Here is a 26,336-nt window from a genome sequence, read left to right as displayed (position 1 = left end):
TTTTGCGTTTTAAAAAAAACAAGAATACCTCATATTATTTTGCATGTTTGTTTCTTTTTACATTTGTCCGTAGGCCTGCAAGTGAACGCGGGCTGCCCGCGGTGCCCACATAAAAACCTACATAAGCAATGTTCATGGACACCCATGGGTAGAGCAACCAAATATGTGGGATATGCGGGCTGCTCTGTGGCGCCCGCATAGGACCCACATCACCACAACGATGATGCTATGAGTAGGGGACATTGCCTTCCAGCTCGCCATGGCTGCCACACATCGTCGTTGAGTTTCGTTGTGGACTCTGCAGCGCCACTGTCTATTACATCCTTAGAGCATCTCCAATAGATGTTGTATATGTATAAATAACTAACTTTTACATTACCAAGGCCCAAAAATGCTACTCCAATAGATGTTTTATATGTAAATTTTTTTACAACACCAGCTTCAAGTGTTGTATATTTTTATAGTTGGTGTTGCAAATATACAACACCACCACCAAGTGTTGTAAAACGGCCAGCCGCGCGCCAACGCCCAACCGCCAGTTCCCCTCCCTTCCGCTCCCTGACTCCCGCCCGCTCGCCGGCGTCGCCATGGCCGACAACGATGACCCCGCCGCCTTCTCCGACGACGCCGCCACCCCCCTCAACCGCCTCGCGACGGTTGTCGCCTCCATCGCGGCCGCATCCGCCGCCGAAACCACCGTCATGCCGCCCCGGCGGCAGCAGGCTGCTCGGCAATTCGCCGCACCTCGACCGGTCACCGTCGCTCTAGAGGAGGGGAAGAAGGAGGCATCCAACAGCAAGGCTCGCGGTGGCGGTTCCAAGCGGGCGGCTGGGTGCGGCGGCTCCACAGCCGTGACGGATGGCCGGCTGTCAAAAATCACAAAACCGACCAATATGGAGCAGCTGACGACTGTGCCGTCCTCTAGCAGCGTGGCTGCTTCTCATCCATCGCTGCCACAGCCGCTGATGGAAGAGGAAGTTTCGACGTCGACGACCGTTTAAACGAGTTTGATGGAATACCCGAGAAGTAAAAAAATTCCAATATTGATTCTTGTGCATTTTTGCTTGTTCCAATTGTAGTTGATTGTGTTTTCTTGCACTTGTAGTCTTGATGATGAAGCTTGGTGGCAACATGAGCAATGATGGTCCTTTTGACGGATTTCGCGACAATGAGACTACAATGGATGAAAACATTGACAAAGATGACGTTGAAGATGAAGAGAAGACCGGTGAAGATGAAACCGTCCACAAAGATGGCTTTGATTAGTGATTTCTATGTGCATTTTCATTTGTTGGACCAAGAAGTTCGTTTGACTTTTGCTTGTAGCAACTAAAAACTATGATCGATGTTGCACTTTTGTTGGTACTTTTTATGAAAATTTGAGTTGCAAATTGGTCGGCAGCCGACCAACAGTAGCATAGCAGCAGCCGAACAGCAGCAGCCCAGTAGCAGCGCGCCAGCCGACCGGTTTTACATCACCGTTTACATCATCTATTAAAGTTGGAGTTTTACATTACCGTTTTACATCATCTGTTGGAGTTGACTGTTTTGTGATGATGTAAAACACATTTTTTGGTGTTGTAAATTATATAGCACCTAGTTTTACATCACCAAATATACATCATTTATTGGAGATGCTCTTAGTACGTCACATGTAGATGGGATGGTCGCGTTGGCCATTCCATTCCATGATTTCTATCACGAGTGAGATCCCTTGTCGTCGACGCTGTCGTGGCCTACCCGTGGCCTAAATCATTGTACCAATTTAGACTTTGCGCGTGGGATTGAACGTTATAAACTGATTCAAGCTGATTGTAGGAACTGGTTAAAGAGTGACTGCAATGTTATGAACAGGTTCACACTTGAGATTTGCGTGTTATAGGTGGAAGAACACATAGCTAGCTGGAGTGTTAATCGCCTCTTCCACAACATAAATCTCTTAATATGCACGTAGCTAGCTGAAGTTTATGCATAACGCCAATGAAAATAGCATGCGTCCTTCTTCCTTTAAGAAACAGTAGCGGAATATGGGCTATCCTATTAAAATCACATACCCGCTTAACATTATACGGGTTTTGTTTTGACGGATATTCCACTTAACACAATGTGGGCATCCGCTTAGCGTCCCACTTACAGCTTGATTTGGCCGGAAGGCATCACTGTGTTTGTGTTGTTTTAGTTGAAAAAACTGAAAAATAACGGGTCGAAAGCAAAATCACCGAACAACATGGAATTGAAAAAAACAAACTTGATATGTTTTTTTGATTCGATTTGATAGCTTGAGCTCCCACAGATTAAAATTATTTTGTGACGAAAGGAGCGAAACAAAGAAGAAAAAAGAGTCCAGTTTCCCTCCGTCTCTTCTTCCTTGCTTGCTTCCTTGCATCGGGAACAAAAGGTCAAGGGCAACCCAAAACCAGAACCTCCAACCGAAGTCAACGCCAGGAACCAAGACGGGGATCAAACCAATCCCTTGTGTTTCTCTCTCTCCCCACAGCCACCGGGGCTCCCGCGACCATGTCCGCGCGCCCGCCCCCACCGCCGCGCCCGCGTCTGTCCCTGCCCCCGCGCTCCACCGGGGAGTCGCTCTTCTCCGGCACCGGCGACGCCAGCCCCGGCCCGCTCACCCTCGCCTCCGCGCTCTTCCCCTCCGACGCCGACGCCGACGCCGGCGGCGGCGGCGGCAGCGGTGCCTCGTCTGGCGCGGGGGCCACCAGCTTCACCCAGCTCCTCATCGGTTCCCTCTCGCAACCGCCTCCGCATCAGCAGCAGGAGAGAGGGAGAGGCGGGGTCGCCAGGGCAGGGCCGGCGCTGTCTGTGGCACCGCCGGCCGGGGCAGCTGTTTTCACCGTGCCTCCCGGCCTCAGCCCCTCCGGCTTTTTCGACTCCCCCGGTCTAATCTTCTCGCCGGCCATGGTACCTACTACGTACACCATTTCATACACTTTTGCTGCCGTGATTGGATTTTTAGCTCTTGGCCCCTCTCTTTCCGAGGCTTATGGAAACTTTCCTTAATCTTTATACCACTGCAGCAGGTTCTTAGATTGTAGTAAGTCGTAGAGCATGTTTCCCCTTCATTGCCTTGTAGAGCTGTTAATTCGAACTTCATCGGCCTCGTCGGTTCGTTAAGCTTCCTGTCATTTCTTCTGTCATGACGTGAGTGCAAATCTGAGAATCCTCTACTCATCTTCCATGGTGTTTTGCGGTACTAGTATGAATTAGGGAATCTGGAGCTTCTAGATGTGGCAATTTAACAATTGCTCTACTACTTTTTTTTTTTTTTGAGATGTTGCCCTACTACTTCCAGTGAGGTGACAACATGCAGTTTACTTATCTGTCCCATATAGATAATGCATAACGGTACTTCACCTTATATTTGCTGCATTCTGGTGCAACGAAGAACCTTAACCTACCAATGAGAGATAATGTTTCTCGACATTTCAGATGCAGCAAGCGGTGATTCACCGCATTTCTGTGCTAGTATCAATAAGTGTACTACTAGCCTATCCCCAGTATGATTCAGTTACAAGTTGGCATGATAGCTTGATACTTGATACCGATGGGACAAGAGAAAGTTCCGGTGAGACGTTATCGTTAGCTTCTAGCTTTTGATGGTCCTAACCTGTTGATAACTGATAGGATCCTTCGCCCATTTCTTTGGAGAGTAGAGCCATTGTCATAGTACGGGTACTTCTTTTTTAGTGTTCGTTGTTCACAATGGCTGACGCGGGTTGAATGTAGTTGTTCCATTTGGACGTTTTGTACTTCAAATTTTAGCTTGTTTTGTACAAGTTCTCAGCTTAGCACATTCACTATCAACATGGTATATAATTCACCATTTCATTGTGACGAACAGTCAACTCTTATATCATTTCATTCTGCACTTTCCTGAAGTCTGGAGCATCAGGTTTATTTCACAACAAAAAATGGGCCCATATTTTACTTAATTTTACAGGGGGGTTTCGGCATGTCGCATCAACAGGCTCTTGCCCAAGTCACAGCCCAAGCAAGCCATTCTCCACTCAGAATGTTTGATCACACTGAACAGCCATCGTTTTCAGCAGCTGCAACATCATCTGGAGCTCTACAGAATATGAGCTCTGCAGCCAATGTTGCAGAGATGTCAGAGATGGCGACAACCATATCGAACAATGAGCATGCAGTCTTCCAATCTGCTGAGGCTTCTCACAGGTACCAAGTTCCTGCCCCAGTTGATAAGCCTGCTGATGATGGCTATAATTGGCGGAAGTATGGTCAGAAGGTGGTGAAGGGCAGTGATTGCCCAAGGAGCTACTACAAATGTACTCATCCCAGTTGTCCTGTGAAGAAAAAAGTAGAGCACGCAGAAGATGGCCAAATATCTGAGATAATATATAAGGGAAAACACAATCACCAACGTCCACCAAATAAGCGGGCAAAAGATGGCAGCTCTTCAGCAGCCGAGCAAAATGAGCAATCCAATGACACAGCATCTGGGTTGTCAGGCGTTAGGAGAGATCAGGAAGCTGTATATGGAATGTCTGAACAATTATCTGGTTTAAGTGATGGAGATGATAAGGATGATGGTGAATCTCGGCCAAATGAGATTGATGATAGAGAGAGTCACTGCAAAAGAAGGTGCTGTTAGCTGTCAATTATCATCCACTCTTTATTTGATTGTCGCGTTATTAAAATTAATTCTTCCATTGTGTAGGAATATACAAATTTCCTCACAGAAGGCTCTTACAGAGTCTAAGATCATTGTACAAACAACCAGTGAGGTTGACCTTTTGGACGATGGTTATAGATGGCGCAAGTATGGCCAGAAGGTGGTCAAAGGAAATCCTCATCCAAGGTTTGTCCTTACACTTTTCGCTGTTAGTTGTTTACTCAAATACTAACATATAGCCCATGAATCACGGCCCACTTTAGTCAAAAAGAAAAATCACAACCCACAGGCCATGCACACTAATTCAACTTCATGTGTTCTGTTATTTGAGGTATTCATCACCTATATTCACTTACAGTATTATATATGATCCGATGCATGCCTTCAGAAATTTGAGGTTATTTATTTTTGTTCAACCTTGCATGCTTTACTTACCCAAACAAGTCGGAAGGTATGCGGCACAAGTTCACTTCCCTAAAGCAAGAATTCACATCTCATTTCATATAGCATGATTCCTTAGTCGTTTTTACTACCCTCCGTTCCTAAATATAAGACCTTTTAGAGATTTCACTATGGTCTACATACGGAGAAAAATAAGTGAATCTACACTCTAAAATATGTCTATATACATCCGTATGTAATCTGTAGTGAAATCTCTAAGGGCTTGTTCGGTTAATCCCATCGAGGAGGGGATTGAAGAGGATTGGAGAGGATTGAGGTGGAATTTGACTTGTAGGGAATTTAATCCCTCACAATCCCCTCCAAACCCCTTCAATTTTGGAGGAACCGAACAAGGCCTAAAAGGTCTTATATTTTGGAATGGAGGGAGTAGTTATTACCTGAAGGCACATCGCTTTAATAAACTTCTGATGCGGTTGATATCCGAAATGAGTATAGCCAGAAATGTTAAAGTAAAAAACAGGTTATGCAATGCTACATCAGCAATGTGTACATAAGATAAAAAGATAAAAGGAGTGCAATGTGTACGTAAGAGAAACAGGTCATGTGCAATGCTACGTTCACATCACCATTTCGAAGTCCATGTGGCACCATCTATTCTCTTCTCTTCTCCCACGTCCCTTTTGTGGTGCAGCGACCAGTTTAGTGGTGGCGCGGGGCCTTACATCCGCTGGAGCATCTTCGGAATAGAAGGAAAGGGGTGGTCGCAGTCTGCCAGAGTTGTAGGACATGAGTTCAAATCGACGCTACACTGCTACAGTTGATGACGTCATTGTCACGTGTGATGCTACGTCATAAAAATCAGCCACATGGCTGCTGTGTAGGCACACTATGTTCCATTTGTCCATGTCAGTAACACCATAGGTCTAAAACCAAGCTAGGGGGTTAAGTAAATGGTATTGAAGCTTTTGGGGAGTCGGCTAAATCAAAATAAAAAATAGACTGGAGTTTATCCCGTCAACTGCAGTATTTGGGGGAGTGTAAAGAACTTGCTTGGTCAAAACCTGGGCCAGTGTCAGGCTTTTATTAAATTTGATATGGTTGGTATTATCCTGCTGAGTTTGCAGGTTTCGTCATACTCTTTGCTCTCCTGAGTAGCACTGCCATTGTTTTCCAACATTTTTATTGTACTCAGGGCATAACCTCTGCAACAATTAGATTTCACTAAATACTAAATCATAGGTTTTCTCATTTGTCTGACCCATGCTATTGTATCCATACTAGGTGTCAGTTTGTTACTTAAATTGCAAAATAACCCTAACACTTTGTTTGGATGTCTGTATTGGAGGTCTCTGTATTGAATTGGTTTCAATTCCAATTCAGCCAGGAAACTGTAATGGACATAATACGAATTCGATTGTTTGGGTGTTTGTTGAATTGGCTCGTGGAATCTTACTCAGGTTTCAATACAGAATCTTGTTTGGATGTCAAACTATGGAATTGCATAGCAGCATTACTATGTGCATACAACCAAAAATTGTACATATGTGTGAATACAACTGGATGAATATATAGCAAAAAATAGAAAATTATTCACACATGCACGACATCACACATTCAGCAAATCAATTGATATAGAAAAATAAGAAATATCAATCATCACATCAGCAGGACACAACATCACATAATCAACATCTGAATGGACATAGAAAAGCATGATTTTTTTACCTTAAACCTGCCTCGTGGTGGCCAAATCAATCTGCATATGAATATACAACATAGGTTAGTAAAGTACAAGAAGAAGGGGACAGAGGAGGAGAAGAAGAAGGGGACAGAGGAGGAGGTGGGCTGGCAGAGTAGAAGAAGAAGGGGCTCTGCCGGCGGCCAAGGACAGAGGAGGAGGAGAAGAAGGGGCTCTGCTGGAGAGGTAGATCGACGCCGGAGATGGAGCTCTGCCAGCGGCCAAATCCAGAAGGATTTGAGGTTGTGGTGGTGGCGGGGATGGAGCTGCGACGGCGGGGATGGAACTGCGGTGGCGGCAGGGATGGAGCTGCAGCGGCGGGGATGGAGCTGCGGCGACGGGGGAGCAGGAGGAGAAGGGCTGGCGAGGGGAGCACACCTACGTGCCGCCGTCGAGGTTGCTTGAGGGCCGCCGGCTCCTGTCACGGGGTGGGGGAAAGGGTTTCCCCTGGTCAAGCGAGGAAAGCGACTGGGCTCGGGCGAGTGAATCGTTTTCTTTTGCGGGGGAGGCTGATTCCAGCGAAATCGGAGGGGCTAGCCTCTGTATCGTGGGAGGGCTCTTCTCATACGAGATATTCAGCGCCTGTATTGAAAAGATTTCAGACTGGTATTTCCAGTTACAACCCAAACAGCTGAATCTGTATTTTTGGAATACCAAATCCATTACAAGGCCCAAATACAGACATCCAAACGGGGTGTAATTGTTTCGGTGAATTATTTGACATTTCTGTGATATCTCCAATAGAACGATATCATGGAAAAACCTGAGCTTTACTCAACATCATCATTGCTTATTTTGAGATGATCAGAAATACCAAAATATTCAGAAATATAGGTCATGAAATATGTGCTATAAATGTAGCTGCGCAAAAGGTAGAGAGAGATAAAGTGAAAAGAGAAAGCAAATATAGTAGAAGTCGCTGTTCATTGATGTAGTGGATAACAGAAGACATTCAAAAGCGAAAGGAACATCCTCATGACTTACTCTAGTTTTTGTGAAATGACATTTTCCTGAAAGGAAAAACAACATGGCTGCATCTAAATATACTATTGTGTCTGAAGCATAATCATTTGTGTAGAAAATACGTTCCTCTTTATGCGCATCCTGTTGACTTAATCAGACCATTTGGTCATATGCGATGCATGTGGTTAGTGCTTTGCTTGTTTCATGTTTTGCCTACATGATCTCATTCTCTCTCTACTTATAGGAGTTACTATAAGTGCACGTTTGCTGCGTGCAATGTTAGGAAGCACATTGAGAGGGCCTCGTCAGACCCAAAGGCTGTCATTACAACTTATGAAGGAAAACATAACCATGAACCACCGGTTGGTAGGGGCAGCAACCAGAATGGAGGAAATTCCAACCGGGCACAACAGAAAGGGCAGAACAGCATGTCTAGCAATCAAGCTTCGCATGCAAGAACAGACCTCGGCAACATTAACCAGGGTCAGATTGGGGTCTTGCAGTTTAAAAGGGAAGAATAAACTCTGGGCCCTGGCTACTGAGTTGCCGCGGTGGTGTTTGGTTGACTTTATTCTGGCAAAGGATTGCATGAGAGGATATCGCTCCAGACATTCATGCTGTCAAATAATATAACGTTAGCATCATTTGCAGTTTTCCCACAGATACACGGAATTTCTCATACTACACAGCAGAATGGAATTGCCAAAATTGACGCAAATGCAGTATATTACCAGATAGTCATACTTGTTTATGATTTGTAGATGGGTCAGTTGTATACATGCTCGCTTGGTTACATATTCCCCAACATGTTATTGTTTGTATTGTAATAAGATTCAAAGGAGAAGTGAATGTACAGATGATTTCTTGTATTCTATATATGTTTGTTGTAATAATTTGTCAAAGATGAAACTGGTATATGGAAGGGGTTATCTGGATAACTTTTTTTTTTCATCATTCGGCTCCACATAGTGTATAGCTGTTTGATTTGGTAAAATTAAAAACTTTTGTAATTTATTTCAGGCTCCTTCTATCGGGAAAAAGAAGAAGTTATTCTGGGCTCGCTGTATAGCTGAAGGTGCTACTTGTAGACAGGCTCTGAATCTGTTGCAGAAATTCTGTTGCCCCGCAATCATATGAGGTGCTCCGCCTTTTTTTCTCAACTTTGACACTTTTCCCTTTTTCGTGGCCTAACCAAGAAGGCAAAATGCTATGTGGGATATTTCAAATCATATCGCTGTTTGGCATTGGAAATGCACGTCGCTTTCAGTATCAGCCAGAAAGTCCTAGTCTGGCGTTGCTGCATCTAGTCAGAATTCTCACGTAGTACGTACTACTGTTTGCTTTGGTTTGGTTGATCTTGAACCGTTGCGAAGAAACATCAGGTCATACCCTCCATGAATGATTCCAGAATGGAATTTGACAAGGACATTTTACCCTACCGTAGGCAGTGATGTCTAATTGCTTATTTCACTGAGTCGTAGATGTTGGCTTTCTCAGCCATGCTTCACGTTCAAGTTTACTTTGGCTAAAAGCTTTTGCCTCCATTTCGAAAAAGGAAAAAAGAAGATAATGTAGGAGTATTACCATGCTTCACGTTCAAGTAGGATTCGTGAATGATAGAATCTTCAAGTTCCAAGCTAGGACATTTTCCAATTTTCTGTTGGAAATCAGAGTGTAGTCTCGCTTACTAAAAGTATATCATGTTGATTTTTAAATAAAAAATATCATGTCCATTTCTAGCCGGTATGTGTACTGGTACTAGTACCCTGTCACATCTTGAACTCACTTGAAGGGCAATCTGGGTAGCAAATCCATCTGGGGTAATGTGAAGTCCTAGTACTACAACGAGGCTAGAACCACAAACACTTTTCTTTCCTCCATTGCTCCACTAGTATAATGCCCGTGCGTTTCCACGGGTCATGAATATATTTTTATCAGTTGCAATGGTAGAGGCTAGGGTTCTATCAGGTCTCGGACGTAGGTTGTAGGGGTGGAAGTGCGGGCTGCGAGGTTGGGGACGCCGGCGCCGACGGTTGGGCGCCGTCGCGGCGTGAGAGAGAGAGAGAGAGGCGGCTAGGGTTTGGGGCTCTCGTCTCGTCTCCTGAGGGAGACGACAACAGAATATACTGTTTATTGTCTGCTTAATATCGAAGGGGTACATGTGTTTATATAGGAGGACAACCTCCACTAAACCCTAGATAACTTGGACTCTAACTTGGACTCTAAGATAGGTAAGATAACTTGGGCTAAGCCCGTAATTAACCCTGTCCATTGGGCCTCCTCCGTTGGTACGTTGTACCGGTCATAACATCTCTCCCGCCTTCTCAAGCAGCTCGTCCTCGAGCTGAACATCTGGAAACTGCTGGCGGAAATCGTCGACTTCTCCCAAGTCGCTTCCTCCTCTGGCAGGCCGGTCCACTGTACCAAGACATGCCAGACGCCGCGACGCTGTTGCGCCTGCAGCACCTTCGCCACCTGTGCGGAAGCTGGAAGGAGGCGGCCATCCGAAGTAGGAGGAAGGGCCGGCGTCGCTGCAGGAGCGTCCCCGCGGTAGGCCTTCAATAAGCCGACATGGAAGACGTCGTCGAGGCGAGAACCAGCTGGCAGCTCCAAGCGGTATGCGAGTGTGCCGACACGCTCCAGCACACGAAAGGGACCGGCGTAGCAAGGTCCCAATTTGCGCTTGGAGCGCGGGTCCAGAGACTGCGTGGTCCTGTGGAGGAGGCGCAGCCACACCCAATCGCCCACCGTGAACTCCGCCTCGCGATGATGAGCATCGTAGTACTTCCGAGCCAGCTGCTGTGCTTGGAGAAGACGCTGGCGTGCCTCAGCCAGAATGTCGTCGCGGGTGCGGAGTAAGTCGCCCGCCGTCTCGGACCGAGCCGTCCCAGGCTCGTAAGGGAGCATCGCCGGAGGTGGGCGCCCGTAGACCACCTCGAAAGGCGTGGTGCGCAGGGCAGAGTGATAGGAGGTGTTGTAGCAGTACTCCGCCCACGCCAACCAGTCCACCCAAGCTCGTGGACGATCACCAGTAACACAGCGCAGGTACATGGCGATCACCTTGTTGACCACCTCGGATTGGCCGTCTGTCTGAGGATGGAACGCCGTGCTCATGCGGAGCTTCACGCCCGCCAGTCGAAAGAGATCCCGCCAGACATGTCCCGTGAACACGGGATCACGATCGCCGACGATGGACGACGGAAAACCGTGGAGGCGGACGATGCCGTCGAAGAAGGCCCGCGCCACGGAGGTGGCTGTATATGGATGACCCAGGGCGATGAAGTGCGCGTACTTGGAGAAGCGGTCAACCACCGTGAGGATGACGGACTTGCCGCCCACCTTGGGAAGGCCCTCGATGAAGTCCATGGAAATATCCACCCACACCTGGGAGGGTACGTCCAGCGGCTGCAGTAGACCCGTGGGTCGTAGTGTCTCCGTCTTGTTCCGCTAGCACGTCACGCACGACCGCACCCAGTCGCGGACCATCGCGCCATCACCGGGGATGTAAAAATCAGCACAGAGACGATGGAGAGTCTTCTGCACACCCTCGTGCCCTGCAGAGTGCGCCAAGGTCAGGACCTGGTGGCGCAGGTCGCCATGGTCGGGCACGAAGATGCGGCGGCCATGTAGGAGCAGCCCCTCGTCCAAGCGCCAGGGCGCGTCCAGCTCGCCGGCGTCAAGGCGCTGGCGCAGGCCCTGGGCGTCCACGGCCGTCGAAATTGCCCGGCGAATGTCGTCGATGAAGGCGAAAGATGGCCCGGAGCGAATGCACATGATAGTGCCAGCCATGGTGACGTCGTCTGCGACATCCTCAGTGTCGCGGCGGGACAAGGCGTCGGCGACCGTGTTGAGACGGCCGGGGCGGTACTCAACAGTGAAGTCGAAGCCAAAGAGCTTGCTGATCCACTGGTGTTGCGGAACTGTGGAGAGGCGCTGGTCCAGCAAGAACTTGAGGCTGTAGTGGTCCGTGCGCACACGGAATGACGGGCCCCAAAGATAAGGCCGCCAGTGGCGCACCGCCTGAACCAGCCCAATAAGCTCGCGCTCGTAGGCCGCGAGCTTGTGATGGCGAGCGGCGAAGGGGCGGCTGAAGAAGGCGAGCGGTCCCTCGCCCTGGTGGAGGACGGCGCCGAAGCCGATGCAGAGGCGTCGCAGTCCACCATGAACGGCATATCAAAGTCCGGCATCTGGAGGACGGGTCCCGTCGTGAGCGCCCGCTGGAGAGCCTCGAATGCCGTAGTCGCCTCCTCGTCCCAGGAGAAGGCGTCGCGTCGAAGGAGACGCGTCAGTGGCGCGGTGATGAGGCCGAAGTCCCGGATGTACTTCCGGTAGTAGCCGGCGAGGCCCCAGAAGCCGCGGAGCGCCCGCGGGATCGGCCGCGCGGCGACGGCGACGACCTTGTCCGCGTCCATCGCTACCCCGTCCGTCGAGATGACGTGCCCTAGGTACGCGACGGAGGTCGTGCCGAACGAGCACTTCGAGCGCTTGAGGTGAAGACGATGCGCTCGAAGCTCGTTGAAGATGATGGCCACGTGTTGTAGGTGCTCCGCCCAAGATGCACTGTAGATGAGAATGTCATCAAAGAAAACAAGCACAAAGCGACGCAAGTATGGGCTGAGCACGTCGTTCATCAGGGCCTGGAAGGTCGCCGGCGCGTTGGAGAGGCCGAACGGCATCACCAGGAACTCGAAGTGGCCATGGTGAGTGCGGAACGCCGTCTTCTCGATGTCGTCAGGGTGCGTGTGCACCTGATGGTAGCCCGAGCGAAGGTCGAGCTTGGTGAAGAAGCGCGCTCCGTGTAGCTCATCCACGACGGGGATGGGGAACTTGTCCTTGGACGTCAGGGCGTTGAGGGCGCGGTAGTCGATGCAGAAGCGCCATGTGCCGTCGGGCTTGCGCACAAGGAGCACCGGGGCGGAGAACGACAATGTCGAAATCCGGATGATGCCCTGTGCGAGCATGACCGCCACCTGACGCTCGAGCTCGTCTTTCTGCAGCTGAGGGTACCGGTACGGACGCACGGCTATAGGTGCCGTGTCCGGCAGCAGGTGGATGCGGTGGTCACAGGGCCGCGCGGGAGGGAGGCCCTGTGGCTCGTCGAAGATGTCGCTGTGCTGCTGCAGGAGGTCGGCCAAGAGGGGATGCGCCTCGCCCAGTGCGGCCGCCATCAACTGGAGCTGTGGAGTCACGACGCCGGAGCCGCCGATGCCTGTCCACTGAACGCGACGGCCGCCCTCATGCCAGAAGATGAGGGACAACACATTGAGGTCCCAAAGGATGGGGCCGAGAGTGGACAGGAAGTCGATGCCGAGGATGAAGTCGTAGCAGCCCAGGTCGATGCGGACGCAGTCGATGGAGAACGGCTCGTCGCCGATGAGGACGGGAACCTGCCGCGCCACCCCCTGGCAAGCAAGGCGGTCCCCGTTGGCGACGGTGACGCTGAACTTCTCTGAGCCCGCCGGTTGGAGTGCGAGGCGGCGCATGGCGTCCCCGGACAGGAAGTTGTGCGTCGAACCCGTGTCCACGAGCGCGGTGAGACGCTCCCCGTTGATCGTCACCGGAGGCAGCATCGTCTTTGCCGTCTTGATGCCAGCCATGGCATGAAGGGAGACGACGAAGGCGGTCGCGTCGACCGGCCCGTAGGTCGTGACGCCGGCCTCGGAGAGTGTGGCGGCGTTGAGCTCCACGGTGAGGGCCTCCACCTCCCTGTCGTCGACGGTCTCCAAGTAGAACAGGCGGGCACACGTATAACCCGACGCATACGGCTCGTCGCAGTTGAAGCACAGGCCCTTGCGGCGCCACTCAAGCTGCTCGGCCGACGTCAAGCGCCGGAAGGTGCGTGTCGGCGCGGGGGCAGCCGCAGTAGCGGCCGGCAGGGCGGGGCGTGTCGGGGTGGCGGCCGCTGGGGCGGGGCGGGGTGGGGGACGCGTGCCGCGGCCCGGGAACGCCTGCTGCAGGGCGTTGGCGCGCTGCTCGTACGCGCGTGCGTAATACATGGCCGTCTGCAGGTCCTGGGGGTCGCGCATCTCGACGTCGATGCGGATGTGGTCGGGAAGGCCGCCGACGAAGAGCTCGGCTCGTTGGCGAGCCGTGACGTCAGGCGCATGGCAGGCCAACGTCTGGAAGCGGTCGGCGAAGTCCTGCACCGAGGTGGTGAAGGGAAGGTGACCGAGCTCGGCCAAGCGGCTCCCACGTATGGGGGGGGGGGCGAACCGGAGGAGACACAGGTCGCGAAAGCGCTCCCACGGAGGCATCCCGCCCTCGTCCTTCTCGAGGGCGTAGTACCAACTCTGGGCGACGCCACGGAGGTGGTAGGAGGCGATCCACGTGCGGTCGGACGCCATGGTCCGCTGCCCCCTGAAAAACTGGTCGCACTAATTGAGCCAGTTCAGGGGGTCGACGGTGCCGTCGTAGGTGGCGAACTCCAGCTTGGTGAAGCGGGGTGGCTGCTGCACGTGTGGCGATGCCGCGTAGGAGCCCTCGTGACGACCCAGCGCGGCGGAAGGAGAGTGATGCGGCACCACGGAGCTCCCGGCGTACGGATCAGTGTACCCGCCGAACCCCCCGAAGGTGGGGGCGGGTGGCTGCAACACCGTCGGTTGTAGTGGTGCCGTCGTGTAGGTCGGCGTGTCAATCCACGTCGGTAGCGGGGACGGCGACGGCGGCCACCAGACCTGGGTGATCGGCAGGCCCTGGGGCGCGACAGTGGCCGGGGGCGGTGGCGCGAAGGGCGCCGCCGGCGGAGGCGGTGGTGGCGGGGTTGCGTACGGAGCCTGGAGGAAAGTCCGGAGGTTCGAGACCGCCAGGTTGAGGTCGCGGATCGCCGAGGACATCTCCGCCGGGGAGAGGACAGGGGCGGGTTCGGCCGCCAGGGCCACGGGACCGAAGGCGGCCGGACTTGAGGTGGCCGGCGGTGGCGAGTGGTGCGGCGGCGACGGCTGCTGCGAGGTGGCGAGGAAGGCGGTGGTGGCGGCGGCGGTGGTGGTGGGAAGGTCCGACAAACTCATCGAACCCAAGCTACCTGATACCAAATTGGTAGAGGCTAGGGTTCTACCAGGTCTCGGACGTAGGTTGTAGGGGTGGAAGTGCGGGCTGCGAGGTTGGGGACGCCGGCGCCGGCGGTTGGGCGCCGTCGCGGCGTGAGAGAGAGAGAGAGAGAGGCGGCTAGGGTTTGGGGCTCTCGTCTCGTCTCCTGAGGGAGACGACAACAGAATATACTGTTTATTGTCTGCTTAATATCGAAGGGGTACATGTGTTTATATAGGAGGACAACCTCCACTAAACCCTAGATAACTTGGACTCTAACTTGGACTCTAATATAACTTGGACTCTAAGATAGGTAAGATAACTTGGGCTAAGCCCGTAATTAACCCTGCCCATTGGGCCTCCTCCGTTGGTACGTTGTACCGGTCATAACATGCAAACATAATCATAATGGATGTAAAAAAAATATGTATAGAAATTATAGCATGTAACAATGAAAAGTAATTGAAATCGACTTGAATGATCCAACTAATTATCTCTTATAAACTAAGATGTACTTGATGTGTTTAAGATATTTTTGTACAATATGAGGAATGTTGTCTTCAACTTTGTTGCATGGCATAATGTGAGACGCATCCTAATTGTGATGAGTTTTTAATTGTAGGCTATATATAGATCATTTGGTTGGTATATTTTTCTTCTAAAAGTGACTTGTTATGCTATGTGGCATTGATGTCAACGTATAGAACCTCCTCCTTTCTACTTATTTGATGGGGGAAAACAGCCACTCCTCTCACTCACGCACCGCACAACCACCTTCTACTCTGGCGCACAACCAACCAGCCATCGATTGTTGCTGCATCTCATCTTCCCGCCACAGCGTTGCCGTCCCAATCTCTCCGAGGCACCTCCCCTCCATGCCATGGCGAAGCCCGCCCACTCCTCTCCCCACCACCCACCCTCTCATCCATAGCGCCGCCAACCCCCTCCTCTCCCAGCCACGATGTCACATGCCTCCTTCTCCCTTTAACAACCTCTCGTGTCACTGTTTCGACACCGAGCTAGTCCACCGGTCTAGCATCCTGGGTAGCTAGATCCGCCTGGTAGGTGCAAAAGGGACTGCAACCCTCTGTTAGTGCCAGCCACATAGGTGACCCATTCGTATGTTGGTTGGACAACCTCATGCACAGTGGTGTGTGTCAGTGTCAAAACCGGCGGATCTCGGGTAGGGGTCCCGAACTGTGGATCTTGAATCAACGGGTAGTAGGAGACAAAGGAGACGATGTTTACCCAGGTTTGGGCCCTCTCAAAGAGGTAAAACCCTACATCCTGCTCTTGTTTATATTGATGATGAACTATCGAGTACAGAGTCGATCTACCTCGAGATCGTATGTTGTGGTCTAAACCCTAATGATAATGATGTAGACGTTGTGTCTCATGAATATCTACCAACTAGCCTGGTGTGACACCCTCGATTTGATCGTACAGTAATCATACATGCAAAACGTGCACGATCAAGCTCAAGGACTCACTAATCAATATCACAACACAACTCTAGACACAAATTCAAACATAAAGGTATATATTACAAGCTAGGCCACGAGGGCTTGAATACATCAGTCAGCAGAAGCAACAATATCTGAGTAGAGATATTAAGTAAGCAAGTTTTGCCTTAAGAAGGCTAGCACAAAAGATGCACAGACTCGAAAAGGAAAGGCCTCCTGTGTGGGTGCATCCTAACTATTCCTGGTCGTTAGCGGCCTCCACGTAGTAGTAAGCTCTGTCGGGGTAGTAGCAGTCGTCGACAGTAGCATCTGGCTCCTGGGATCCTCCATTTGATCGCGGCCATCGGGTAGAAGAACATAGGGGGAAAAGGTAGCAAAGCGACCGTGAGTACTCATCCAAAGTACTCACGAGACTTACATCAGGTCTAAACTACATATGCATTGGTATCAAATGAAAGGGGTAGTATTTGTGGACTAAACTACAAAATGCCAGAATAAGGGGGGGGGGGGAGCTAGTCCTGGCGAAGATTACGCTTTTGGCAGCCATCATCTTGTAGCATGAGAAGAGAACAGATTCTATAGTAACAAGTATCAACGTATAGCAATAATCCTAACCCGGAGATCCTCTTCTCGCCTCCCTAAGAGAGAGCGATCGCCGAGTTGTATCTATCACTTATCTAGGTGTATTTTACTAAGTATACGATTATAGTTGTAAAAGAGGTCGGAATACAACTCCAAGTCATCCTGTTACCGTGAACACGGCTATTCAAATAGTATAATTGAAAACACAATTGCTCCCTAAGGTGGTTTTGATAATTGATCACAACATATGCATCATTGGACTAGTAATCTTATTCAAGTGTATTTTAGAAAAGTTCAAAGATGCCTTGGCTATAGGTTTGTGAGGAGAAGCCCCTTGACGCAAGAAAGGAATAGGATTGGCTCAAGCTTCAAGCAAGAAGACTCGATGTTTTACATTTGTGAGAAATCACTTTGAGTCCATAGGAAAGCCAATACTATTAAAAGAGGGTGAGGTATTATGATGAATTGGTTGCTCAAGTGCTTACCAAAAATACTCAACCATTCTCCGACAAAATATCTCTGCCCAAAGCTATACCAGCAAAATCGATGCCACCAACTATTTCCACTCGGCCCTACCGATTTTCCACCAGACAGATCCTATGCCAAACCCTACCATCTCGGTACCACCAACTTTCACATCGGTGCCACCGAGATTTAGTGACCAACTTTCTGTTGAGAAGATTTCAAGAATCGGAATTTCCAAGTTTGAAATCGGTCTCACCGAGATTTGGAAACTGTTCTAAGTCATCGCATCGGTACCACCGAGATTCATATATCGGTCTCACCGAGAATTCAAAAGTTGCCACATTTAGTGTAATGTTGTACCACCGAGATTCATTTTGGTGTCACCGAGTTGGGAAATAATGTTGTAACGGTTGGATTTTGGGAGATGCCTATATATATACCCCATCCACCTCCTCTCATTCGCACAGGAAGCACTCAGAACACACACACACACTTGTTAGATCCATTTTTTTAAAGAGAGCCACATGCTCATGTGTTGAGATCAAGAGATTCCAATCCAACCATTTGAAACTTGATCTGTAGCCTCCCCAAGTTGCTTTCCACAAGATCAATCTCTCCCACCCATGCCAAATCTATGAGAGAGTGATTGAGTGTTGAGGAGACTATCTTTTGAAGCACAAGATCAAGGAGTTCATCGTTCTACCACATATATTACCTTTTGGAGGGTGGTGCCTCCTAGATTGGTTAGGTGTCGCTTGGGAGCCTCCTAGTTCGTGTTGTGGTGTTGAATCAAGAAGTTTGTAAGGGCAAGGAGATCGCCTACTTTGTGAAGATCTACCGTGAGTGAGGCTAGTCCTGTGTGGACGGAAGCCATGCTGGAATAGACAAGGCCGCTTCTTCGTGGACCCCTTGTGGGTGGAGCCCCTCCATGGACTCTCACAGCCGTTACCCTTTGTGGGTTGAAGTCTCCACTAACATGGACGTACGATAGCACCACCTATTAGAACCATGCCCAAAATCGCCATATCAACCTTTGCGTTTGATCTTCCTACCTTACCCTCTACATTACATTTGCATGTCTTTACTTTCCGCTGCTATACTCTTAGATGTGCATGTGTAGGGTGAACTTGACTAGTCATAGTTGCTAAAACTGGCCCACAACTAAAATTGGGAAAATGCTAAGTTTTTATCTTGTCAAGTAGTCTAATCACCCCCCTCTAGACATACTTTCGATCCTACAATAATCATCTTTAAAGGGGTGCACCACATTTCACAACATGCTTGATAACCTTTGGACGAACTCACTTTCCCGGGTCATGACCGGCCTTGGGAGATCAACACGTCGTAGCCCTACCTAGACTCAATAGAGAGGCCAGCCCGTTGGACTACATTCTATGCGCGCAGGGGTCTTGAGACCATCGCCCTTTTCACTCCTACACGTTGGATGGGCGGCCGAGATCACTCCCGGTGACCTTCGTTACAAGGCATGTGCGAACAAGGGCCACTCGAGCCACGGGATCTGGCAGCAGCCCACGCGGGCGCGAGCGAGTGGGTCATCAACGACCTCCCGCGAGGTCGAGGCAGTGACGACGACGGCGGAGCACAGGGCGACATGAAGGGGGGGGGGACCAACCCGCAGGTGGTCGGATCCGGTCCGGGCCGGTGTCCAACGGTAGCGGGGCGGCAACGATGACCCCGCCGACGGCTCGAGGAGATGCAACCGGTAGGGGCCACGGCATGCGGGTTCAGGCACGCATGGAGGAGGTGACGCGGGGCACCGACGGTGATGGCTCCGGCGAGGTGCGAGCGCGACGTCGACGCATAGGCGACGACGGGGCTGATGGGCCGACGGGGCTCACAAGTCGGCAGAGGGGCGACTGCCATGGCGAAGGCTGCGGGCATGGAGGCGCTCGGGCATCGTGGTCGCCTGGACATGTCCGGGTTGGTCGCGGACATGTTCGACGGGTCGTTTATGGACGATTATGAGCCCCAGATTTCCGATTTGAGGCTGAGATTGGGCTAGGGGGCTAGATCTGCGGGATTGGGAGGAGGTGGAGCTAGAAGGTGAGGTTTTTGAGGGGGGTGGCTGCAATTTTGTCTTGGGGGAACCCTAGAGAGTGATAGACTCTCTCCTTAGGGTGGGTTTATACATAGGGATTGGTCTATGGTGATTTGTACCTCGTCCGTGTGATCGCGATCCGACGACCACGAACGGAGGGAGGGGCTAGGTGGGTCTAGTGGTTTGTGTAGATGGGCTAGAGGGGGATGAGATGGAGGTTAGCGACCCGTGACAAAGTTTTTAAATACCTAAACGTCCCACAAATAAACCGACAAGTGCCTCTATACATTTAACGGTTCGAGTAGCAAACGAACTCCGATTGTGACGAAATTTGGCAGACAGCTTACCTACACTATCGTAAGACCACGTGCCAAATTTTAACCCAATCTGAGAAAGTTTTATATGCACTTTTAAAAACATTATTTTTACGATGTCGCGGGCGCGTGCGTGTGCGGTTGGTCTCGAAACGGTCGACGACAAAAACGGAGAGAACCGACATCTAAACAACGGATGCAAGTTTTTGAAAAATGATGACAACGGAGTGCCAATGCAATGCGGATGATGCGAACGATGCGATGATGAATGGGACAAACAAACGAATCACGCGACGACAATGAAATAAAAGGGGATCTTCCAGAGTGTCGGATCCGGGCTATTACAACTCTCCTACACTAAAAAGAGATCTCGACCCGAGATCTAAGAATGAAAGGGGGAAGAGAAATAAAAGAAGAGGTAAAACTTAGGTGCATCTTTGACAAACGAGTGAAACCAACGATCCTTTAAGGTTGCAAAGAGATGAAGAACGACATGAGGAACAAGCAAGAATTCAAAATAAATTTCTGCAGCACTCCGGTAGGAAAGAGAAGCAAAACTTGACAAGATGGAAAGAACTTGAAAAGAGAACACAACACTCCGGTTGGAATGGACAAGAAAGGAAGAACATGATCTTGATAAAACAAGATAATGGATAAAAGAGAGCAACATCACAAAGCCTCCAGAACAAAGAATAGAAACTAGATCATCTGACGGAGAAGAAAAAAGACAACTTCTACCACAATTGAATTTGAGTAGCATCCTTACAAGTAGAATTGAATAGATTTGTTGGAAAATAAACAACGAAAGAAAAGCTTGTTGTGGGCTTATGGAAACCATCTCAGAATTATGAGGTGACAACCAGCCACTAACAGAAACAAAGGTTGCTTGGGAGCAACAAGATATGCAAACCTTCTTTCACAAAGAGGATACATTGAGAACTTGGATCAATGATAATCACCATAATAGCAAAAATCCTTAGGAAAAGCTTTAGCTAAAATCTAATCCAAGATAACTTCAATGAAGAAATCATGGGTTGAAAATATCTCATGATAGATGAAATTAGTGGGTTTAAATATCTCATTCTTGAAACACATTCTGTTTGAGACTCCTCATGGGTCTAGAATGCTATAACACCACCTCAAAGGAATATGGAGGAAGAATTGCACTTTGAAATGCAAGAGCAGGAATACTTGAGGTTCTCCAACAAGAATCTTGAAGAACACCTTGAGAAAGAATTACACACTCTACGAACCACCATGAAGAACCACTTGAAGAACACTGGAATAAAAGGATGACAGAAAGAATTGAAGGTTGAAAAGAATAAGATTGAGGACTACAAGGATTAGATGAAGCTTCACAAAGAGATGCTTGAGAAAACTTGGAACTCCGGAAAATAAAAGATTAGAACACTTGAAATCGAGAATTTGATATCATGAGCCATTTCGTAAGAAGAATGGACATCACCTTGATGAAACAAGAATAAGAATTATGTTATGCTTATCCTTCATAAAGTTAAATTGATGACAAGCAATGGATTTAGCATACCACTTATTCCTCTTGCAAATATTGTTCAGAGACAAGAGCACAAACTTGAAGAAGTCTTGAAGGAACCACTCGTAAGAATTATAACGAATGGGTATACCATGATTGAATGAAGATACAAGAGAACAAGGAGATCATGATCCGCCTAATAGAAAACTTGAATGAAGCACCAGAATAATTGAGATACAAACGAAGAGACAACAATTTAGAAAATTTGAGAATGAAAGCTGAGTGCTGAGAACGAAGAAATCTTCTGAAATGATGGCCTTCGGAGGATCGAGAAACGAAAACAACTCTGAAATTCTCCGGATAGAAATGTAAGGGATTTCTCATGATTGGAAACAATTTGAAAGAATAGCAACAAGCTAGAACATGAATCTTCAAAAGAACAGACCAAGAGTTAAGAGAAATTCTTCTTCGGTCTTCCAAGCAGAGAATGATGGCAAGAATCGCCACCAAGAATTATTGAGACACTCGAACAATGAATAAGGAAAAGTTAAGCCAATGATAAAAGTAATTCGAAAATGATCTTGGAGAAGGAATATGACTGATGGACTTTATTCTTATGTCACACTTGAAAAGGATTAGGGATCTCTGGAAAAGATTAGAAGAGAGATTGCACCGATACAATTTAGAAACTTGATGAGGCGGGACCCTCGAAATAATTGAAACGATTGAATGGAAACATGAAACTTCTGAGATATCTTCAGCACTCCGGGTAGAAAAGAGAGGGGCTTGGATAACAATTTCCAACACGGGAAGAACATTTAACAAATGAGAAGGATATGATGAACACCGAGAGCTTGAATTGAATCCACCGGAGAGAAAACAAGAATGAAGAATGATTAACTCGAAACTCTTGAGAATCTTCACAATGAATCACCGGATACGATATAGAAGAAAAGAAAGCGGAAGCATAATTGAAAAGAAAGGCATTTGGAGGAGAATTTAATTGTTGAAGAAAAAGGAAGGGAGTCTGGGAAAAAATAAAGACAACTTGGGATAGATGAGACAAACTCCGGAAAGAAATATGAGGACTGATCTTGCAAATATTGAAAGGGATTGAATTACTTGAAGAGAAGCACACCGGTTGAAAGAATTTGACATGACAACTCCGGTTTGAAAAGAATTGATAAGACAACTTGATTGAGCAGAATAATTAATGAGCACTCCCATAGAAATATGAGAACACCACTTTGGAAAGATATGAGATCACCACTTGACATCGAAGCAACTCAAGTTACCATATTCAAACAAAACAAAGGATGAGGCTTACAAAACCAGCCCAAAACTAATATATGACAGAGATTCCGTTTGATATTTTCGTTGTAAGGTTCGCACGAGATCTATCTTACAGTAGCCATCATGTACAACCCCAACCTCACATCATGCATCTGTTGGAAGATAACCCTCGGTAAATACTTGAATTCCCACCTAAGAACTTCCGAATTTTTTTGGTTATGCAATAGAGTCTAGGATACAAGGAGTAAAATCCATCACTCAACTCCTAGCAATAACACTACTCGTCCAATGCATCACATCCGTCAACATGTAACCAGAAATCTCGGAAACTCATCTACCTCAGACCCTTATAATCACAACGATACCAATTATGGCAATACATCTAGACGCTCTCCCCGGTACTGGGTGAAGCCAAACTCCTCTCGCCACAAAGAGTACTGAAGCAATTTCGAACATCCTATGTCCTGAGATACTAAGGAAACTGAATGATAGCGAGTGTGAGAAGAATCCCCTCGAGCTCAACTCCGTGGAAGAAATCAAGTCAGACAGGAGGCACCAAGTCAGAACTCCGTCACATCGACATCATATAGATTCCAAAATTCTTACGTCAGGATTCCTCACGAGAGCACAGAAGAATTGAAAAAGAATCCAAGTCTGTTATATATAACTAGACGCAAAGTAGTTTTTCACTAGACTCGACTCGGCCAAGTTCGATCAATCAAGAGGGCTCCTAGGTCGGAAGCTGGCTCCGTTACTAACTTGTTATGCCTAAGAGGCAATCCTATCCTTATTTTGGCGCGAGGGCCTCGACAGGGAGAGAAGCGCATCTCGTTGTTTCACAAGAATGGATATTGTTACAAGTACATATATAGAAGAGATGAATATATGGAATTGGATTACACTCACCACAAGCTACAACACGAACACCACAATACAATAACATATTCTAACACCATGTAGACGAGCAGGGTCCGACTACGGACGAACTCAAATGATAAAAGAACGACATCCATGCTTGCTATCCCAAGCTGCCGGCCTGGAATCCATCCTAGATCGATGATGAAGAAGAAGAGACTCCAAATAGAACAATCATCGCGCTCACGTCAAAGTATCGCTTTACCTATACCTGCAACTGTTGTTGTAGTAATCTGTGAGCCAAAGGGACTCAACAATCTCATTTCGAAAGGTATCAAGACTAGCAAAACTTAATGGGCGAGGTATGGTTAAGTGGTGAGGCTGCAACAAACATTAAGCATTTACTTGAGTGGATAACTTATGAGTACAAGAATAAGAGGGGGGGTTGATCTACACGTAAATGGACGTGCACTAATAATGATCTCGAAGTGATACTGAACACCTACTTACGCCAGACATAACCCCACCGTGTCCTCTCCCGGATACAAAGCTCATGAGAAAAGACAGTCATGGTTACGCCCACAGTTAGCAAGTTTTAATTAAGTTTACTTCAGGTTTTCTATGACCGGTGTTAAACAAAGTTTCCATGTTGCCATATAACCGCGGGCACGGCTGAGGGAGTCCGGGACTAAGGGGTCCTCGGATGGTCAGACCATTTCTTACAGGCCGACCTAATGGCCGTGTTGTCAAAGACCGGACCGCGTGACGACCTCGTGTTCAGGAAGGAAAGCTCTGAAGACTCGCGTGTCATCCAAGTTAAGTAGGCTAGGTCAGCGCATGTGTCCCTGGCTAGAGGTCAGTTGTATGTAACCCTAGGAACCCCCAGTGTCTATATAAACCACAGGGTTTCATCCGTATTGGCAAGTTGACTCATCTAGGGTTTTAGCTCATACGATCTCGAGTAGATCAGCTGTGTATTCCTCATACACATCAATATAATCAAGCATGACGTAGGGTTTTACCTCCTCAAGAGGGCCTGAACCTGGGTAAACGTTGTCTCCTTTGTCCCCTATAACCCATCGATCGAAGGTCCACAACTCAGGACCCCCTACCCGAGATCTTCCGGTTTTGACACCGATATTGGTGCTTTCATTGAGAGCTCTGTTGTGAGATCACTAGAAGGATTGATGGCTCGCTTAATCATCAGCGATCGAATCAGCATCAGGGACATCTTCGTTCCTGGGCAGGTTCTCATGTTCGGCAGTGTCACGCTACGAGCTGACCCGATCGGCCGCATCGACCGGATCGGGGGCTTTGTCCCCGGTCAGGAGATAAGGTTCGGGAATCTCGAATTCTCTGTCGACTCCTGGGACGATCTTTTCCCTGCTAAGATCATGGTTTCGTCCGATGAGCTCCAAAATTTCGAAGCCTTGACTTTGGGTCTCTTGCTCGGCCATGACCTCGGTCCCCTCTTTGTCAGAGAGTTGGCTTTGAGCCCGGACCCGACCTCAGTGCCCCAGGAACAACAAACGACCATTGCCGAACACGCATCCCTCGCGGAAGCCACGGAGGTTAACTCTGAAAACCATCAAGAAACCGATTAGGACAACTTCTACGTAAAACGAGATGCTTGACCAGATCCAGTCGTTGAAAATTACGGACGGCCCGAGCCCGACCTATACTCGGGTCGTCCCGGATGCAGATTATGAGGACTTTTATGGCCCACCCACCACCCACTTGGTAGCCATCGTCGAAGACTTAACCGCCATGTTGGATTACGCCTCCGAGGAGGTTGAAGACATGGATGATGAGGCCGATGACCCCACCCGTGTAAATACCGGGCAGTGGATTGCCACCTCCAGCTACGACGTCTACATGGTGGACACACTCCACGACAATGGTGATCATACCCCTAAACAAAATCGTGATAAGTCCAGGGAGAAGCCATCAAAGCACCGAAGGCAGCATAAACAAGCAAAGGTGAACAAGGGAAGGGAGACCATAGAGGGCATCGGGGAAATATAACCCCAGAGGACCGCGGCAACCTCGGAGCTCCCGAGCAGCCACCAGAGGACCCGAACAAGCCCGAGGGACAATCCGATCCCGACAACCCCGACGATTAAGACGACGACAACTACCTCCCCCCTGACGACGCGGAAGACAACCTAGAGGCCGAAGACTTCACAGTTGCCAGGACCTTGACGGTCAGGAACGGTTCAAGCAACAGCTCATAGCTACCGCCCGCAACCTCCAGGCGAAGCAACAACGGCTTCATGCCGAAGATACCATCAACACTAGATGGACAAAAGTACTCGCAGCCAAAGAAGGATATGGTACCGAGTGGCCGGATCAAAACAAAAGCTACCCACACTGGTGCGTGCTGCCTTAGTTTGATGATGAGGCCCCGAAGCCCGTGTCCCCCACATGCACACGGTACAATCAACCCGGTCGCCCACCACGAGGGTGCGACACAGCGGCCGAAGAAGCCGAGTATAGACCCGAACCTCCCCACAGGAAAGGAAAGGAACATGTGCAACCCAGGGGCGGACACGACCTACGACACGAGTTGGACAATAGAACAGGTCGCAACAGGTCCATCTATGGATCTAGAAGGTACTCTCCCACTCGATGGGATGGAGACCAACCTCGGTTTACCCACAACAACAGATATCGGGAAACGTACCGGGCACAACCAATAGCGGATCTCCGACACAGTATAGCCCAGCTCAGAGGCACCGCCCACCCACTGTGCTTTACACATGAGGTCATGCAGCACCAATTCCCGAAGGGTTTAAACCCGTGAACATAGAACAATACGACGGGACTATGGACTCCGCCGTGTGGATAGAAGATTTCCTTATCCACATCCATATGGCCAGGGAGATGACCTCCACGCCATTAAGTACCTACCCCTAAAGATGAAAGGACCAGCACGACACTGGCTAAACACCTTACCCGAAAATTCCATCCGAAGCTCGGAAGAGCTCGAAGAAGCCTTCCTATCTAATTTTCAGGGGACGTATGTCCGACCGCCGG

At 49.1% G+C, this 26,336-nt stretch overlaps 1 protein-coding gene across 2 annotated transcripts; it reads left to right on the top strand.

Moving 5' to 3' along the window:
* The first annotated feature begins 2,344 nt into the window (after positions 1–2,344).
* LOC123397081 (probable WRKY transcription factor 4) lies at positions 2,345–9,023 on the top strand. Of its 2 annotated transcripts, none has more exons than XM_045091768.1 (4): positions 2,345–2,916; positions 3,956–4,617; positions 4,694–4,834; positions 8,772–9,023. In XM_045091768.1, the coding sequence occupies exons 1-4, from the start codon at positions 2,518–2,520 to the stop codon at positions 8,818–8,820; spliced, it is 1,251 nt and encodes a 416-aa protein (XP_044947703.1). In that variant the 5' UTR covers positions 2,345–2,517; the 3' UTR covers positions 8,821–9,023. The 2 variants fall into 2 exon arrangements, with proteins under 2 accessions (XP_044947703.1, XP_044947702.1); XM_045091767.1 differs by lacking the exon at positions 8,772–9,023 and adding an exon at positions 7,996–8,689 and having other exon boundaries at positions 2,360–2,916.
* Positions 9,024–26,336: the final 17,313 nt, after the last annotated feature.

This window comes from Hordeum vulgare, chromosome 5H, assembly GCF_904849725.1.
Source record: "Hordeum vulgare subsp. vulgare chromosome 5H, MorexV3_pseudomolecules_assembly, whole genome shotgun sequence".
Classification (NCBI taxonomy): domain Eukaryota; kingdom Viridiplantae; phylum Streptophyta; class Magnoliopsida; order Poales; family Poaceae; genus Hordeum; species Hordeum vulgare.
Note: the sequence above shows the minus strand (reverse complement) of the source record. Positions and strands in the feature narration are given on the sequence as shown.

What these genes read in the sequence shown, in the direction of transcription:
- LOC123397081 (XM_045091767.1), top strand. Translation starts at nt 2,518, where the DNA reads ATGTCCGCGCGCCCGCCCCCACCGCCGCGCCCGCGTCTGTCCCTGCCC. An exon ending in TAATCTTCTCGCCGGCCATG is followed by an intron (nt 2,917 to 3,955) that starts GTACCTACTACG and finishes TTAATTTTACAG; the next exon opens with GGGGGTTTCGGCATGTCGCA. An exon ending in GAGAGTCACTGCAAAAGAAG is followed by an intron (nt 4,618 to 4,693) that starts GTGCTGTTAGCT and finishes TCCATTGTGTAG; the next exon opens with GAATATACAAATTTCCTCAC.